At 51.6% G+C, this 18,016-nt stretch overlaps 1 protein-coding gene across 6 annotated transcripts in view; it reads right to left on the bottom strand.

Moving 5' to 3' along the window:
• CACNA1B (calcium voltage-gated channel subunit alpha1 B) overlaps positions 1-18,016 on the bottom strand; it is a 185,180-nt gene that overhangs the window by 40,854 nt on the left and 126,310 nt on the right. For all 6 annotated transcript variants that reach the window (XR_014140250.1, XR_014140249.1, XM_081804041.1 and 3 more), the window contains 10 exons: positions 16,925-17,054; positions 16,550-16,609; positions 15,363-15,469; positions 12,517-12,613; positions 10,640-10,800; positions 7,898-8,035; positions 6,688-6,889; positions 6,254-6,418; positions 5,841-5,951; positions 5,339-5,422 (listed from right to left, as the gene is read on the bottom strand). Coding sequence is in view for 4 of the 6 variants with exons in the window: in XM_081804041.1 (XP_081660167.1) it covers positions 5,339-5,422; positions 5,841-5,951; positions 6,254-6,418; positions 6,688-6,889; positions 7,898-8,035; positions 10,640-10,800; positions 12,517-12,613; positions 15,363-15,469; positions 16,550-16,609; positions 16,925-17,054 (1,255 nt within the window). In the remaining 2 variants the exon portion in view is untranslated. The remainder of the gene's footprint in view (positions 1-5,338; positions 5,423-5,840; positions 5,952-6,253; positions 6,419-6,687; positions 6,890-7,897; positions 8,036-10,639; positions 10,801-12,516; positions 12,614-15,362; positions 15,470-16,549; positions 16,610-16,924; positions 17,055-18,016) is intronic.

Raw genomic sequence — 18,016 nt, 5'->3', positions numbered from 1 at the left:
TCACTCCTCTTCCTACCTCACTCAAAATAAAAACCAAAATTGACTGCAACTGCAAACTCTTCCCTGCTCCCCATTTCCTCTGCCCTTGCTGCTTCCCCCCCTTGTTCACGATGCTCCTACAGCAGTGTGCCCACGTCCTCCCTCAGGCGTGCAGGTGCAGGGTGGGTGCCGGGCTCAATGTGGCTCCCCCAGGGCCCCGTGCTCCACGTCCTCACAAACTCAGACATCTTCACTTGGAAGTCAGCAACTCAGTGACGTCTTGTCTGAGCACACAGCCATCAAAGCCCCCCTCCCCCCAATCCGGTGTCTCATACGGCTTCTCTGCTGTGCCTTCTCCCAGTGCCTCTCATTGTGTAACACTGTGTCTCTCTCACTGGAATGAAACTCCAGAAGAGCAGAGATTTTCATCTTTTGTCCCAGCACTTAGAATACTGCTTAGCACATGATAGGCAGTGAATAAATATTTATAATGGATAAACAAAGGAATGTGATGCAAATATCCCCTCCCTCTTCATGGACTGCCCTTTCTTCTTTTGATAAACAGAAACTCTTTATTTTATAGAATTTTTTTTCAGTTATGGATGGTGCTTCCTATAGTTTGCTTAAGCAATCAGTCCCTATCCCAAGGTCTTAAAGATAATCTCCTGTATTTTCTTCTAAGAGTTTTAAATTTTTTTCCTCTTGCATTTAAGTATTTTCATCCATTTGAAATCGATTTTTTTTGTGAATGGTGTGAAGATCCAATTTGTCTTTCCCTATATTGATCATCATTATACCCACATCAATTGTTGAATTGTCTCCCCACTAAGTAGCACAGTCATGCATCATGTTTCCATATACGAGTGATTTTGATTCTAGGCTCTTGATTCTGTCCATTGGCTCATTTACTATCCCCAAGCCAGCACCACAGTCTTAATGTTCTAGCTTTATAATAAGTCTTACCATCAACAAGAACAGTACCTCTCCACCCCCACTGCCCCAGCAGCACTTTCTCCTTCTTAAGTATCTTGAGTATTTAAGGGGCCTTTGCTCTTTCTGATGAGTTTTAGAAGCAACTTGCCAATTTCCATAACAGACAAAACAAAAACAAATTCACTTACTGAAATTACATTGAACCTACAGATCAATTTGGGCAAAACCATCTCTGAAATTGACACTACTTATTGTTTTTATGTGCTATCTGACACCATCTATTTAAGTCTCCTTTACTATCTTTCCCTGAGGTTTAGCACTCTTCCACATAAAGATCCTGTGTGTGGATGTTATTAGGGTTACAGCCAGGACTGCTGATGCTGTTATGACATGCAGTCAACTACTCACTCAGGTACTCCACTCAGCAACTGTGCTAAACACTCTTAGCAGCTTGAGATTATTCCAGATTTCATCTACAGATAATAATGTTATCTATGAATAATGGCAGCTTTGCCTACTTCTGTTCTAATACTTAGGTGTTTTATTTTTCTTGTCTTATTCATTCAACAAGTGTCTACTGAATACCTGAAGTGTCAGGCATTATTCCAAGCACTGGAATATGGCAGTGAACCGGACAAAAACCTCTGTCTTCATGGAGCTGACATTCAATTTATTGAACCGACCAGGCCCTGAAGTTCAATGTGCTTATAGGTATTGTCCTTTTCTAATTTTAAAGGGAATTCTTTCCAAATTTCGCCATTATATGATGTTAGCACAGGATTTTTGGTAAATTCTCGTCATCAAGTCAATAATTCCTAGATTGTTAATAATTTCTATCATGAATACAATTTTAGTTTTATTGAATGTCTTCTCTGCACCCATGACAGGATCACATTAATAGTGTTCTTTGATCTGTTAATGTAAATTAGACTTTCTGATGCATTTTACATCTACGTTAATGAGTGAGCATGGAATATGACTTCCTTTATTATACTCTATCTTTTAAATAATTTTGGGGTACAGATTGTACTAGTCTCATATAAATAGTTAGGGAATGTACACTCTTTTTCTATTCACTGGAAGAATTTATTTAGGATTAGAATGTTCTTTCCTCATATTTTAGGTAGAAACCTAATGCATAAGACTATTACAACCAGTGGTATGAGGCAAGACAAATTAGTTATCACACCTCACACTTCCTACTCCTGGTAGGCTTCCTTGAGTTTTGGAGATGGCATACACCACTGAAGAAATACTGCTCTGACCCATTTATCAGATGACACAAAGCTGCTAGGTTTGAGAGGATTCAGAGCAGGAGAGGGCTCTCTAGTAGATCCATGCTACAGTACCAGGAGCCCTATAACGTGGGCCATAAGATGCAACAGATTCCACAGTGCTGGGGTATCTGTGGGAGATAAAGACACTGTGTGGAGTCCCTGGAAAGCCGGCATAGAAAAGTCAGTGCAAACACCTAGGATTCTGGAGCAAGGGCATGTCATCTGCTGAAGACATCACCAATGAGAGGGGCCACTCCTGGCTGCTGGGCCCTGGTGGACACCGGGTCTGACCAGGAGACAACTGTGTCTATGGCACCAATGCTTCTCTTTATGAGTGTGTGTTGCAGGCCTGCCAACAATCCAGTGTTATGATGGAAGTGCGACATCCAGGGCCAAACCCAAGCACATCTAGAGGGCACAGACTCATGACAGGTGGCCCAGTGCCCCAGGCCTTGCACCTTTGCTGCCCCTGTCTTCCTTAGCTCACTCCTACCCCAACATATCATGGGATGATCACTAAAGCCAGGAGGAAAAACTCAAGCCTGTTACATGAAGCGGTTGGCTCAATACATTGGTGCCACCGGAACGCCACACAGAGACGAGCTGGAAGACAGTGGTGAGGCAGAGATCTAGGTGGTGAACCCGGTCAGCCGTGGCACGGATGGAGAAAGAAGTGGCCTGTGGTATGGATTACAGGACCTTAGGCAAGAGCTAAAGCTTGGCCAGGGCTCCGGAGGGAACAAAGGTTGGGGAAAGGCATCCAGATGGGCCTAGGGAATGGATGCGACATGCAGGTCCTTGTATTACACATCAGTGTCCACCACAGAGCATCCACAGCTGTAGGGGCACTAAAAACCAGGCCTTGAGATGGTTTACCCAACAGATGACAGCCAGCCTCTATCCTCACCAGCCCCAGTGTTCACATAGTAGATCCATGAATGGAGTGACCATGATGGCTGAGATGAAGGCTGTGCCTGAGCCCAACAGGTGGGCTGATCCAGCCATGACCACTACTAAACACCTAGCCCACTATGAGCAGAAGTCAACGAGGCCTCTACAATGCACCATGCTTTAGGCTGTCAACCAGCCACTTGGTGGTAATTTGCTTACATGAGAATCCTTTCACCTGGAAATGGCAGTGATTTGTCTCTACTGGGATCACTCATACTCTGGGTGTGGGTTTGTCTTTGCCCATGGAATACCTTGGCCTGCACCAGTATCAGAGATTTACCCATATTGGATTCCACATAACATCAACTCCAAACTGAGCAAGCAGAAGCAGGTACAAAGAAGCAGGTGACTCTGGATCCACTGGCATATAATATTCAACATCATTCAGGAGGTGGAAACCTCATAAAACACTGAAAAAGCCTCTTAAAGGCACGGATTAAATGCTGGCTTGGTGATGTACCTCACAGGGTTGGGATATTGTCCTTCAAGATGAACTGACAGACGAGAGATGGTACTGGGTGTCCAACTGTTGCACAGATCCAGAAAGCAAGGGGTGGAAGTAGGGGTGGCCCCTCTCACTATCCTCCAGCAAGCCAGGTCAGACTCTGTTCTCATCAGCTCCATAAGTTTAGGTTTGGCAAATCTAGAGATCCTGGCTCAAGGGGTAGGGAAGGCTTCCACTGTGGAACACCAAAGTCATGGTGGGCCCCTGTCACTTGTGTTCCTCATGCCGTAAGACCAGCAGGCAGAGCAGAGTTTCCAGGCTGGCCAGGGTACTGGATGCTGGGTATGGAGAAGGGCAGAGCTACCATTACATAGGGTAGGAAGAAGTCTATCTGGAAATCAGGGGGTTCACTAGAGCCTTTCTAGTGCTCTGTGACCAGTCCTAATTACGACTGGACTACTATGGCAGCCAGAACCACACAAGGGTGTGACAAGCAGGGGCTTGGGCTTCACAGGGTGACAGTGTGGGCTGCCTCATCCCGCCCAGCAACTAGAGCAGCAGAAGGCTGGCCACCAGTCAGGGGACCCCAAAATGGGTTAGGAAGAATAAGTTAATGAACATCAACTTAACTCAGACTAGCTCTAACTGGTTACCAATCCTCTTCTCCCACACATCGTGACCAGCACCCTCCTGAAGAATGAGAGAAGTGGACCCAGTGTGAGATGTGGGCAGAGCTGAGTGGGGCCAGGGTAACAGCAGACACTCGTGCACTCCAGTGCGGTCCTGTTACCAAGGAGCCTGATATTCCTTCCTCCCCAATGGTGGCCAGAGCCTGCTTTGCCTGCACGTGGGGTGCACTCAGAAGGGCTGGAGGTATCTGACAATTCAAACCCCCAGGTGCAGCCCTTAGTTGTGGACTAATCAGTACAGAGGCATAAGCTCTGCAACTCTGAGGTGTAACCACCCTGTCTCCAAGCCCCCATCGGGGATGACCCAAATGCACCCCAACACTTGGCTCCAGATACATTTCTGATCCTCCTTCTCTTACCCATCCACTTCCCCAAACCTCTCTCTCATGGTTTTGCCTGGGAGTGCTTCCTAAGAAATGACTTGTACAAGAACCCCACCTTAGTGTCTGCTCCTAGAAAATTCAACTTAAGACTGAGATGAGATTTTTTGCCATTTAATTCTGATATAATGCATTGTACTCAAAGAACATTGCCTTATGATTCAGATTCCTTGAAATTTGTCAAGACAATTTCGTATTTTAGCACTTGGTCAGTTTTTACATATAATCTGTGTATGTTTGATATGAATGAGTATCTCATTTTATTTACACACACACACACACACACGTAAAACAAACCTAATATTCTAAAATATTCTAAATTCTTGTTGGTTTTAGTTCATGTACTTTGGTGCCAAGTTGTTAGATTTGTTAGACACACACAGATTTAAAAGATTGTTGTCTTCCTGGTCAGTTGTTACAATGAAGCTCCTAGGTGACTCTCAGACCACCAGACTAGAAGACCTTTTGGAAACCACTTTCTTATCCAAGAAAAAGTATTTCCCAAGACAATACCCAATCCCCAACTCCACCTCTGGAGAGGAGCCTCCTTCTTTCCAGGGGCTCCTGGGGAACTCTGGCAAGAGAGAAGGGGCTAACACTCAGGACCTGGAGGCGCACTGAGGAGCACTGCCCAGAAGGAAACCATTCTGGGGCCCTGCAGGAAGGAGAGGAAATGCTACTTACCGCAATCTCTGTTACTAAAATATCAGTAATACTTCCCAACACAGTGACAAAGTCAAAGACATTCCAGGCATCTCTGAAATAGTTCTGGAGAGAAAAAAGAGCAGTTACTGCTAGAGGCTGGTAAGCGTTCTGCCAGGCAAGGAGTTGCAGGAAGTACCCCTAATCAAGAAAGGAGCAAAGGGACAGATGGGCCACCAAGGCGGGACACCACAGCTGGGTAAGCAAACACCTGTGGGTCTGGGCAGGTGCAGAACTGAGAGCTGTGTGTCCAAAGAAGAGGAGCCTGGCCCCGCCTGTCTCCAGGAGCTGGGCTAGGGGCAGAGCTCAGGCAGCTCAGGGTATTGGGGCAGCCCCCCTTCCTCAGGGCCACCACAATGTCACATTTGCTCTGGGGGCTTGGGGAATTCCCACCTCTAAGCTACAAGTCCCTGAAAATCCCCCCTACAGAGAGGGAGCCAGAATGCAGACCACCAAAAGGCCAAGAGGGAGCCAAGGCACCTACCAGCACCCCAAAAGCGATGATCTTCAGCACGCATTCCATGGAGAACATGGATGTGAACACAATGTTCAGGCATTTCAACATTAGCTCATATTCATACGGTGCGTCATAGAACTGCATGGGGAATAAGTGCCATTGGCTACAGGTTCGGCTGCCCCAAGACACCCCAGCCTTGACCTCCTGCCAGAGCACAGAGAACTGCACGCCTGCCCAGGGTAGGGATACCCATCCCTGCTCCCCCCGTTTTCTCCCAGGACACTCTCACCATCTCAGCCCACAGAGAACCCAGGGCACTGGGCTTCTATAGGCATCCCATGCTGACCAGGACGTGATCAGCTGCAACTATGGCTCTCTCTCTCTCCATCTCTCTCACACCCCAGCTGGCACCCACTGTCCCCCGTGCTGGGCCAACATACCTTCATCATTAGCACCACTGTGTTGAGGGCGATCATGGCCATGATGAAGTACTCGAAGGGAGGCGAGACCACAAAAGTCCATGTCTTGTACTGGAATGACTGCTTGTCCTGGGGCATGTACCGCGTCAGGGGCTTGGCGCTAATGGCGAAGTCGATGCAAGCCCTCTGCCCGGGGACAAAGGAGCACTGAGAACATGATGGGGGTGGGGGGAACCCACACTGCACCCCACACCCGTCTCTTCCATCCTCGCAGGCAGCCCTGACCAGCCACACGCAGCCTCTCCCTGCCCCTGTGCTGGCCACCAGCTATGCGGTGGTGAGCGAGTACCATGCAGAAGGGAAGTCCAGTGGTTCTGCCCACACTGACCATCAGGGGAGCCCAGCAGAGCATCCAATGCACACGTGCACATGGGGCAGAAGAGGGAGCCACCCACCTCGTTCTTCTCCAGGCTGCATTCAGACATCACCTTGTCCCCCTGCTCCTGGAAGGTGATGATGATCAAGGCCACAAAGATGTTAACAAAGAAGAAGGGGAAGACCACAAAGTAGACCACGTAGAAGATGGACAGCTCCATGCGGTACCCGGGGCTTGGGCCTTGCTCCTCATAGGTGGCGTCCACAGAGTGTTTCAGGACCCTGCACCAAGGGCAAACACCAAGTGTCAGGGGGGCCCCTGAGGACAGAGCCATGGGAAAGTCAAGACCTGTATCACAGGTGAGGCTTCCGTACCTGAGCCCAGAGATGGCAAGAGGAAGGGGATGCTCAACACTGCAGGCCTCAGCCCGCTCCCTAGGACCGCAGTCTCCTGAGGTAGACTACCTTCCCGATAGGGCTTGTACTCAGGGCTGTTGGAGGGCCATCAAGGGGAGGTCTCCAGGGACCGGAGGTCCTAACCCCAGGACAGGTGGAGGCCCAGGAGTTCTGCCCTGCCCTGCTTACTCCTAGCTCACACCTGCTCATGCCCAGTTCACCAGCTCATACCCAGCTTCACCTGCCTTTAGAAAACCCTGGGCTCCGGGGCGCCTGGGTGGCTCAGTTGGTTAAGCGACTGCCTTCGGCTCAGGTCATGATCCTGGAGTCCCTGGATCGAGTCCCACATCGGGCTCCCTGCTCGGCAGGGAGCCTGCTTCTCCCTCTGACCCTCCCCGCTTTCATGTGCTCTCTCTCTCTCATTCTCTCTGTCTCAAATAAATAAATAAAATCTTTAAAAAAAAAAAAAAAGAAAACCCTGGGCTCCTGGCACAGCATTGATCCTACCTTCTGAGCGGTGGTCCTCCCAGCCCCAAAGGAAGTCCCCAGTCATCCAGTGTGGCACTGAACAAATACATCCCTCTGTCTACCCTTAACTGAGGCCAGAAGGGTAGCACAGGGAGATACCAAATAGCCCCATCCTCCCTCTGGCCTTCAGCCACTCAAAAACGATTTTCAGGAGATCACTATGCTGTGTACTTTGTCTTAATCTCGTCCTCTTTCCAGGTTGCCCGCTCCTGGAAGGCAGAGCCATGTCTTACCTGGTGGGTGCAAGAGCCTATGGTGTATTTGCTGGATGACTAGAACACAAACGGATGCAGAGTTTGAAACTCCCTGCCCAAGCTGCCCCTCTGCTCTAGCGTGATCTGCCACAATGAGCCAGTGAGCACTCACATGGGCCACCCTTCTCCTGTGGACACTGTGAACAGTGTCAGCAGAGCCCAGAGCACATTGTCGTAGTGAAAGTCGTATTTCTTCCACTGCCGGGGCTGAGCTTCCACCTCCTCCTTCTCATAATCCAAATACTGACCCCTGGGGATGAGAACATAGATGAGGTCAGAGGTTAGAGACAAAGGGTCCAAACACGCTGATTTGTCTATGGTCAACTGATTTTTGAAAGGGCTGTCCATCCAATGAAGGAAGAACAGTCTTCTCAACAGAGTGGGACAACTGGGCGTCCACTTGCAAAAGAAGGAAGCCGGACCCTACCTCATGCCATGTACAAAACTCAACTCAAAATGGACCAAAGACCTAAAGGTACAAGCTAACACTAGAAAGCTGTTAGAAGAAGACACAGGAGGCCTGGAATTAGGGAAAGGATTGTTAGATACGACACCAAAATCATGAGCAGCAAAAGAAAAAAGTAGGTCAATTCGACGTCATCAAAATGTAAAGCTTTGTGCTTCAGAGACATCATCAACACACAGAATGGCCCAAATACTGGAAAATCGTCTCTCTGATAAGAGTTGAATCTAGAATATATAAAGAACTATTATAACCAATTATAAAAAAGACAAACACCCCAATTAATAAAAATGGATAAAACATCTGAATAGGCATTTCTCCAAAGAAGATGTACAAATGGCCAATAAGTACATGAAAAGATGCTCAACATCATGAGTCATCCAAGAAATACAAATGAAAACCACAATGAGATATCACTTTATACCCACTAGGATGGCTATAATTAATTTTTAAAAAGGAAAATAACAAGTACTGGCAAGGATGTGGAGAAATCAGAACTCTCCCACACTGCTGGTGGGAATATAAAATGGATCAGCCATGTTGGAAAAGTCTGGCAGTCCCTGACACTGGTAAACAGAATCACCACAGGACCCATCAATTCCAGGGCTAGGTATACACTCAGAGAAATGAAGACATCTGTCCACACAAATACTTCACATGCGTGTTCACAGCAGCATCAGTTAAAACAGCCAAAAATGGAAACAACCCAGATGCCCACCAACAGATGGGTGAATAAAGAAACTGCCCCATCTACAGCAGGGAAGAACATCCAACCATGAAAGGGAATGATGCTCTGACACATGCTACAGCACGGTGACCTTAAAAACATGAAGGCGAATGAAAGAAGTTAGACACAAAAGACCACATATTTACGATTCCCTTTATATGAACAGGGAAATCTATAAAGACAAAAAAATAGATTCGTGGGTGCTCAGGGCTAGAGATGGGGAGCTAGTGGGTAATAAAGGATATGCAGTTTTTTATGTTTTTTAACTTATGAAAATGTTCTAAAATTGACTGTGGTGATGATTGCACATATCTGTGAATGTATTAAAAAATCACTGAATTGTACACTTTCAATGGATGAATCACATGAATTATATCTTAGTGAAAACAAAGGCTACCACTAAATGGGGGACAGGATGGGTCTTTTCAAATAAATGGTGCTGGGTCAACTGGATATCCATCTACAGAAAATTTATCTTTATCCATACCTCACCTAACACACAAAAATCAACCGCAGATAGATCCCAGATCTAAATGTGAAAGGTAAAAATAAAACTTTTAGAGGAAAACATAAGAGGACTTCTCCCTGGCCTTCAGATAGGTTTTCTGAACAGGACACAAAGAGTACTAAATATAGCAGAGATAAATGGGACTATACTACAATCAAGACTTTGTTTTTTAAAAGACATGTTTTAAAAAGTTGAAAGCACCCCACAAAGGAGGAGAAGACAACCACAATCCATAGGTCTGACAAAGGATGACTATCCAGGACCTTACAAAATCCCTACAAATCAATCAGAAAGAGAAAGACAACCCATACAGGGACACAGGCAAAGGCTTGCACAGACCCTTCCCAGGGACAGCTGAGCGGTCGATCACCTGGGGAGGTGCCCAACACCACTGGTTACCACACGGTGCAAATCACAGCACAGAGAAATGCCACCAGCCCAATGTCAGACAGAAAACACAAGTTTGCCCGTGCTGTGGAGTACTGGAGCTCTCATCCGTGTGCAAGAGCGTGATTTTACACACATATTTGGCAGCACCTGCAGAAGCTGAACATAAGCACAGTGCACAACCCTGCAACCCAACTGCGAGGTTTGCACACGTGTGTATGTGTGCTCCCAGTAAACGTGCACTGGACAAGTCACGAGAGCTTCCGACTGGAAACACCCCTGATGTCCACCAGGCACAGAGGGTAAGTATGTGGCAACATACTCCCACAAGAGACCACTGCATGAACAGAGGCAACTGGGACCATTGCCTGTGGGTGGAGAAGGGGCTGGCCGCACTGCCTTGCTCAGCATCCACACCAGTACCTACCTTCATTTCCCCTAGTTCCCCTCCCCCCCACCCAGGTCACCTCTCCTGTTTCCTCCGGGGTGGGGCCAGGTCCAGAAAGGGCAGCCCCTTGACCCTAGAGCCTAGCTGCCTAGAGCCCTTCAGCAATACCCAGTGGCCCCCATGTGTTCCCCGATGTCTATGGGCAGGAAGAACATTTCCTCAGAAGTGGCTGGTCCCTGACTCTGCTGAGGAAAATGAGCCAAAGGTCCTTGGTGTGGCCTTGGGGACAGAGGCACACCCCCAGCTCTCTGGTACACCCCACGCAGGCCCCTCGCCCTCGCCCTCACAGGGCTCCCCACCCCCGGCCCTGCCTCAGCTTACCGGCAGTCCCTCTCCAGCCCCTTAGACTCATCCGTGCAGTAGAAAAACTTCCCTTTGAAGAGCTGCACCGCAATGACAGCAAATATGAACATGAAGAGCATGTAGACGACCAGGATGTTGAGGACATTCTTCAGCGAGTTCACCACACAGTCAAACACAGCCTGGAGGGGAGGAGGGCTCTGCTCAGAACCTCAGGGCCCTCAGGCCCATAATCACAGAGGGACCTGCTTCCCGTCACCTTAACACAGGAAGCCACCTGCCGCTGCCTCTCCCAGGACTTGAAGAGTGGGCAGGAGGTGCTAGAAGGGGTGGCATGGGCAGATGGGCTGGACACTGACGGGACGCTTACGGGACAGGCCAGCTAGTGAGGACAACTTGGTGCCCAGGTCCACCAGTGTCAGGAGGGGCTGACATGGAGGGAAAGGAGTGGGAATGGGGATATGGCCAGCCCTCTGCTCCTGCATCTGGGCCTGCCAGTGGGTCACACTTTGCCCCTGCCCATCAGTGGGAACCAACATGGGGCGGGAAGGCAGCGATGCCGTGGCCAGCTCCAAGACAGGGACTTGTGGCAGGTTTTGGTGTGGCCCAGAGGTGACTCTGTCGTCTGTTAGCACCACCACCTGGGCTTCTTCTCAGGATCTTCCCTACCTGGAAGCTCAGCTTGCCCTGAACTCCCTGGCTGACCCTGGACTGCTGACCCTGGCCCTGGTCCCTGTCTCTCGGAGCTGAGGAGATCCCCCATCCTGCTCTGGCTGTCCACAACCATCTCCTGAGACTCTGCCTGGCACACTCAGACACCAGCAGCTTCCTCAGCAAATGCAGCCTCTGCACACGTGCCCAGTGTCCATGACACCCCTAACCTGCCGGCCCAGGTCCAAGTCCCCACCTGACACAGAGGGCCTGTGGCTGCCTTCAAGCCACCCCCAGCCCACCCCTTCACAAGCAAACTGCCTTCTGTAATCCCCACACTGCTTCGTGTCTGCAAGGCTTGCTTCTGCATGCTGTTCACAATACTTTACTGCACAATTTTGTGGGATTAAACGAGTTTAAGCATCCAAAGCATTCCTCACAGTGAGGAACACACTCAGTAAATTATCATATTTTAGCACAACTCCAAGGGTTTGGGTTCACACTCTTTCCTTTATCCAGAACCTCAGCCACACCTCATCCAGAACCTCAGGCCCAGCCCAGGAACCACTTCTCAGGACCCCCTGCCCTCCCTGCATCTCCCTCAGGACCCTCTGCGTCTCTCAGAAGCCCCTTCTTTCTTTTTTAAAATTTAATTTAATTTAATTTAATTTAAGAGAGAGAGAGGAGAAGGGCAGAGGGGGAGAAAGAATCCCAAGCAGACTCTCCACTGAGCACGGACCCTGACGCAGGGCTCGACCTCACAACTGTGAGATCATGACCTGAGCCAAATTCAAGAGTTGGAAGTTTAACCGCCCAGGCACCCCTCGGTAGCTGCTCCTTCCCTGTATAACAGCTGTTGGTGCTGCTGGGTCAAGGAAGAACCTTCCAGAGCACTACGGAGAGTAAGCTCCCCTTTGGGGAGAGTCATGGAACTGAGGGAGCTGGACCCACTTGCACAATGTGTGATCTGAGAAAACAAGCGCGGGTCCTCCCTCAGCTCTACTCATCCCATCCCACGTGGGAAGATGCAGCCAGACAGGGTTAGTTACATGGACACATGTGCACTCACAAGACACAGCACACATCCACATTCACGCACACATGCACCCACACACGTGCACAGACATGCACACACGCATATCTACACACATACACATGCACAGCACACATACATGCACACACAGGCCTACACTCACATGTACATGCACAGCCTGCACATTGCTCGAGCCCCAACTCCAGGCTCTCACCTTGAGCTTAGGCAGCCGTTTTATGGTCTTGAGGGGCCGCAGGACACGCAAGACTCTCAGGGACTTGATGGTATTGATGTCTTTCCCTTTGGATCCTCTAGAAGGGAGAAGTCACACATGCAGACAGGCAGGATGCACACCCATGCCCAGTTCCCACAAAGCCTACTGGGTTGCACTCCCCTGTGCATTTTGTCTTAGGCCCCAGGGCGGAATACCTAGGAACAGGGAGGCCTCTGCCCTGCAAGCACCACAGGCCACGGCACCTCCTCCTGTGGGTTTTGCATGACAAAGGCCTCATCTGAGCAGACAAAGGCCAGGACCAGGTCAAGAGCACCTGGTGTACAGGGAAAGCTGGGCTTCCAGGTGGGAAGAACGCATTCTCACAGACCACATCAGCCATTTCTATGCTAGTGGTCCCCTAACACCCACCCCAAACCAGTGTCATCTGGCCACCATGTTGAGACCAACAATGGGAATAAAGAGGAGAGAAGGGGGCTGGCCCCAGGAATGCAGACCTAGCTCAGGGCCAGCACCTGGAAACCTACAAGCCATTCGAGCAAGAGCCTTCTGGGAGGGCTGGCTTCTTTGCTTTTCAGTCCTGGTAGAGGGAGGGTAAGGGGAACATGTCAGGATCTCCCTGCCTGTCCTTTCTCAACTGCTCCTACACTCCTCCAGATGATGTAACACTGACTGAGAGGGAGAGGAGGAGAGGGGTGGTAGGCGTGAAGGAAGGGAAAGAGTGAAGCAGAGTAAGAAAGAGAAAAAGTTAGATGAATACCGAGGTAATATAAGGGGCAATGCAATGCAAGGGGTGAACAGAGGAAGAAAGAAAGAAATAGCAAAGGAAAGAGAAAGAAACAGACAGGGAGGGAGGGAGGGGAGGGGAGGGGTAAGAGCCCACAGAGAGACAAAGAGAGCAGCAGACAAGAAAACCCAGACTGGGGGAGTAAGACAGGGAGTCAGGAAAAGAAAATTCTAAGCACCAGACGCAAGCTTGGAGATCCAGGACCAGTGGGCCCAGATCGGGTCCCTCACAAAGGAAGACGCCCGAGCAGACCCAGGTGGCTCCCTCAGGCTGCCAGGGGCCCAGCTGTTGTCAGACTCTGGGGGCTGGCCTTCTCACCAACCCAAAGCCAGGGCAGATATCGGGGGTGAGGGGTGGTCCCCTGATTGACCTTCATAGACTGCCTAAGGAGGCAATTCTTAGAAGCAAGGCCACACCCCACCCTCAGCAGTGGCTGAGGACTCAGGACTGGGGATCCTATTCCATCCTGCTCAGAGGTCACCTCCCTCCAAGTTCCCAAGGAGCCTGTGCATGGGGAGAGGGGACAGGGCCTCCAGTGGTCTTCTTTGGGCTGCTGCTCAGCTCTAGGGAAAGTGCGCTGTGAGGTCCAGGTAGGATCTGTGGGTTAAGGAGAGCTGGGGAGCCCCAGTCCCTTATATCTGCCCCAAGACCCAGCCAGGGCCTACATTCCAGAACCAGATCAAACTCCCTCTGAAACACCCAGCCTCCAGACCACCGTGTCAGGTGTTTCTATCACCCCAGCATTGTGGACACCTGCCCCCAAACCAGGTTCTTCCAGCAGCCCTGTTGAGACCAGTACAGAGAGAAGAGGGGGCAGGGTGGGCAGGCAGACACCTGAGGGATGCAGAAGGGAGGGACACTGCTTTGGTTTTGCAGGGGAGGGCTCTCTGCAGGGACAGGCCTCAAGGTGGTCTGTGTTCTGTGTCTAGAGGCCTCATTTCTCGCTTGCCAGCTCAGTGCCTTTCTCCTGCTCTGAGGTCACCTGGCTGGACTGTACCCCTTCCCCTGTCTTACTCTTAAGCCCCTGACTGACACTTTATATACAAAGAAAACTGGTTAAGACCCCCAGAGAATATGCTGGGCATTGCAGGGAGGCAGTTGCAGAGAACAGAGAGAAGGAAGAGAGCCTCTTTGCCGGAGAAGAGACATGGGAAGGTACCTCAGGAAGGTACCAACATCCTGGCAGTCATGGTTACAGCAGCCCCCACCAAGAGCCCTCACTGCCCTCAGGGCCCAAATTCCTGGCCTCCAGCACTCACTTGGGGCACCTCCCCAGACCCAGCCCCCAACCCAGCCCCCAGAGGTGAGGCAGCAACGCATGGCCTGGGGACATGGCTCCTGGCAGCATGCACTCTGGAGAGTGGAGGAGGATGAGCGAAGGTGAGTCGTGCTGGTGAACGGCCCAGGAGGGGCCATGCTGGGCTATGATGTGGGGCAGTGTGAGGGGCAGAGGGAAGGCATTACCCCATGAAGCTCCTACCGAGAGTCCAGCAACAAAGAGACAAAGAGAAGAGAGTCAGTGAGGAGGCCTTGCCCTCCCCGAGTGCTCAGAGAAGATGCAGACACGTCCCTCGGATCTTCCTGATCTCTGGGTCTCCTCCGTAGCTCCACCCAAGCCCCCCACACCTGTCCCAGGCCCACCACCATGCAGGGTCTGAGGGAGTCAATCCAGGCCCAGCCACAAGGGAGCTGAGTTTCGTCCCCTAGGGAGTCAGAGAAACCAAAGGTCTAATACTCCGACAGGGGAAGATAGCCACCAGCTCTGGCTGACCAAGCGGTGCAGCCGAGATCAGGGCAGGTAAGTTGTTCTGAAAGACCCAATAGGCAGGCACCAAACAAACCAGAGGCCTGCTCACCCAGTGTCAGAACCACAAGCCGTGGCAGGGACAAGTGGGCCTTGAGATGCTCTCAACCCCATACAGCCCAGCCCCAAGTAGACAGCCCATGGAGGCCAGTGGGGCCCCCTCCTTCCCTTACCCCCACACCCACCACAGCTCTGGGACTGCAGCCCAGTCAGACCCAGAGCAGACATGGTACTTACGAGAAGGCAAATGCCACCAGGGCCCCACTGACCACGATGAAGTCCAGAATATTCCATAAGTCCCGGAAGTAGGCCCCAGGGTGTAGGAGCAGTCCCAAATCAATCATCTTCAGGGGAGAAACACATATTAGATGCTGACTATTTCAGAAAGAAAAGCAGGGCCAGGCCCCAGACTCATGGGGTTGGGGGGAAGGATGCCATTCAGATCATGTCCTCTGAGGGCCTCAGTGGGCCTTCAAACCTCAATGCCATTGATCCAAATATCCCTACATGGTCATGACTGGCTGAGATCTTGTCTGGGCTCCCAAATCCCCTGGAGAACCGCCCCCCCCTTGCTGGGCTGCAAGCATACACCACGCCAGGAAGCCCACGCCCTGCCCAGACCCTCAGAGGGTCAGCTCTCTGAAGCAGGAGGAAAAGCTGGTGGGGTTCACAAGGACCTGGCTCTGCCATCCCTAAAGCTGTGATTTCTGGCAAGTACCTTAATGTCTCCAAGCCTCAGCTTCCATGTCTATAAAATGGGATGACCAAAAAAAAAAAAAAAAACCGCTCCCATGAGTTTGCAAGAGGAAGTGAAGAAGCAGAGGTGATAGACAGACGCACGTGCACACACGGAAGTCACCAGGCCACGGGCACATCCTAAGCTGCCCTGTAGTCAAAGATGGCACACGTGTGTGCGCACACGCACACGGCCACTTGTCAGTGATAAAGGAGCAGTGCCCGTCAGTCCTCAGAGACAGAGCGACCGCGATGAAATGGTCTGTAGCCTAACATGAAGCACTACAGCTCTTTGAAACTGAAGTCTTCAGCGCCCACGCGCCATGATGTTTGGGTGCTGGGGCCCTCGCTCTTCCCAGCTTGACATCACGAGACAATCCTGAGGGTGGGCTGAGCCCACACGTGCACATTCCCGGAAGCCTGTAACCCTTGGTTAGCAGGATGGCGGAGGCAGGAACGGCACTGGGGTGCTCTCCCAAAGCCGGTGTAACACTGTGGTGAATCTCTGGTGAATTGGCCTCTGCCCTCCGCAACACACATCAGCACACTCGTGTGCACGCATTCTCTCACTAAGCACACACCCAGGGCACACCCACCACATGCCCTCATCAGAGGCTACAGGTCCCGGCCCGTGTCAGTCATGGAGGATGAGTGGAGCACTGGGCCACCGGGGCAAACACGTATCTCACCTTGATCACCATCTCAAAGGTGAAGACGCCTGTGAAAATGTAGTCCATGTACTTCAGAGCCTAGAACCAACAGGAAGGTTACTGTCAAAGGCTGGGCCGACAGCTTGAGCCTGGACAATTTCAGCAGCATCATGCTTTTCCTCCGGGCCTCTGAACAGACAACCCCTTGGCAAGTGTGCCTGTGGGCCAAGCCCTAGCCCCCCACAGGCCCCGGCAGCGGCCCTGGCCCCAGGCACATGCCCACTCTTCATCTGCAACTCAGGGCTGGGCCAGGAGGCACCCGCAGACCTTCATCCCCACATCCCACACCTCCAGAGGGAGCAGACAGGACCCTGGCAATGCCCAGCCCCTCCACCACCTGAGGGCCGTGCTCACGTTATTCCTGGGCGAGTCTGTCCGCACTGGATCCTCGGCAGCCAGGGCAATGCTGCTCAGGGCGATGACCACGAGAATGACCATCTCAAAGTACCGCATGGTCACGATATAATGGCAGAAGCGGCGGAGCCTGCAGGGCAAAGCACAGATCGCCCGAGGCCCACCGATGAGCAGGGCTGGACCCCCCACCGGAGCGCATGCCTGGCCTCTCCCTGCGGAAGGCGTCACACCAGAACCAAGTTCTACTGAGTGTCCCTGTGGTTGGGAGACAGCGGCCAGGTGACCAATGGTGCCTCAGATTCTTGAGCGGGTGTCCCAGTAAGAGGGGTGGGAAGGCTGCAGAAACCCACCGCAGGGGTCAGCCCACATAGTCACCTCCTGTGTGTGTGGACGGCGGTGCCCTCTGCAGATTTACAAAGGCTGTAGGTGGGGGGGAGGGGGTCCCGGGAGGGCTGCTCAGAGAGGACAAGGCTGAACGCCAGCACTCCTGTGGACAGCAGGCCTCTCTGGAGAGCTCAGGAAACTTCTCTGGGTCTGTGCTGGCCCAGCTCGTCTGAGTCCCGAGAGCTGCGTGTGTCACCTGCCTCCCTGCAGCACCAGGCAGCATTACTGACCACTATTCTGTTCTGTTCGTGCACCTGTCGGACACCGGGGCCCAGTGGTGGACAGGGCACCAGAAAACAGTGTGGACATACACCAACAGGAGGCCCTCAGATGCTCACAAATGCTCCAGGACAGCAGCAGGGACCAGGAGGTCTGCGAAGAACCCTCGGGGGGGCGGTGAAGCTGGTCCCAGGTGACGAGGAGGGGCAGCCACAGAACCAGCACACAGGCGGCACGGGGACAGACCCGCGTCTCACCTCTGCGACCCGCGCCTCTCTCACCACCACTGCTCTACTCTTAGGGTCTTAGGTCTGAAGGGACCTTCCACCTCCCAGCCACACCCACCCACCTCTCTCTCTGCCTTGAAGGGACTACTATGCTCTCCTCTTCGCCATGACCACTGCCATACTCCGGCCTCCATGCCAACCAGAGCCACCCTTCCCAGGCCCCTGGTGAGCTCCTGGCATGCTTTCCTCTGTACAGACACAG

The sequence above is a fragment of the Leptonychotes weddellii genome, chromosome 14, assembly GCF_054177405.1.
Source record: "Leptonychotes weddellii isolate Sample4059 chromosome 14, ASM5417740v2, whole genome shotgun sequence".
Lineage (NCBI taxonomy): Eukaryota > Metazoa > Chordata > Mammalia > Carnivora > Phocidae > Leptonychotes > Leptonychotes weddellii.
Note: the sequence above shows the minus strand (reverse complement) of the source record. Positions and strands in the feature narration are given on the sequence as shown.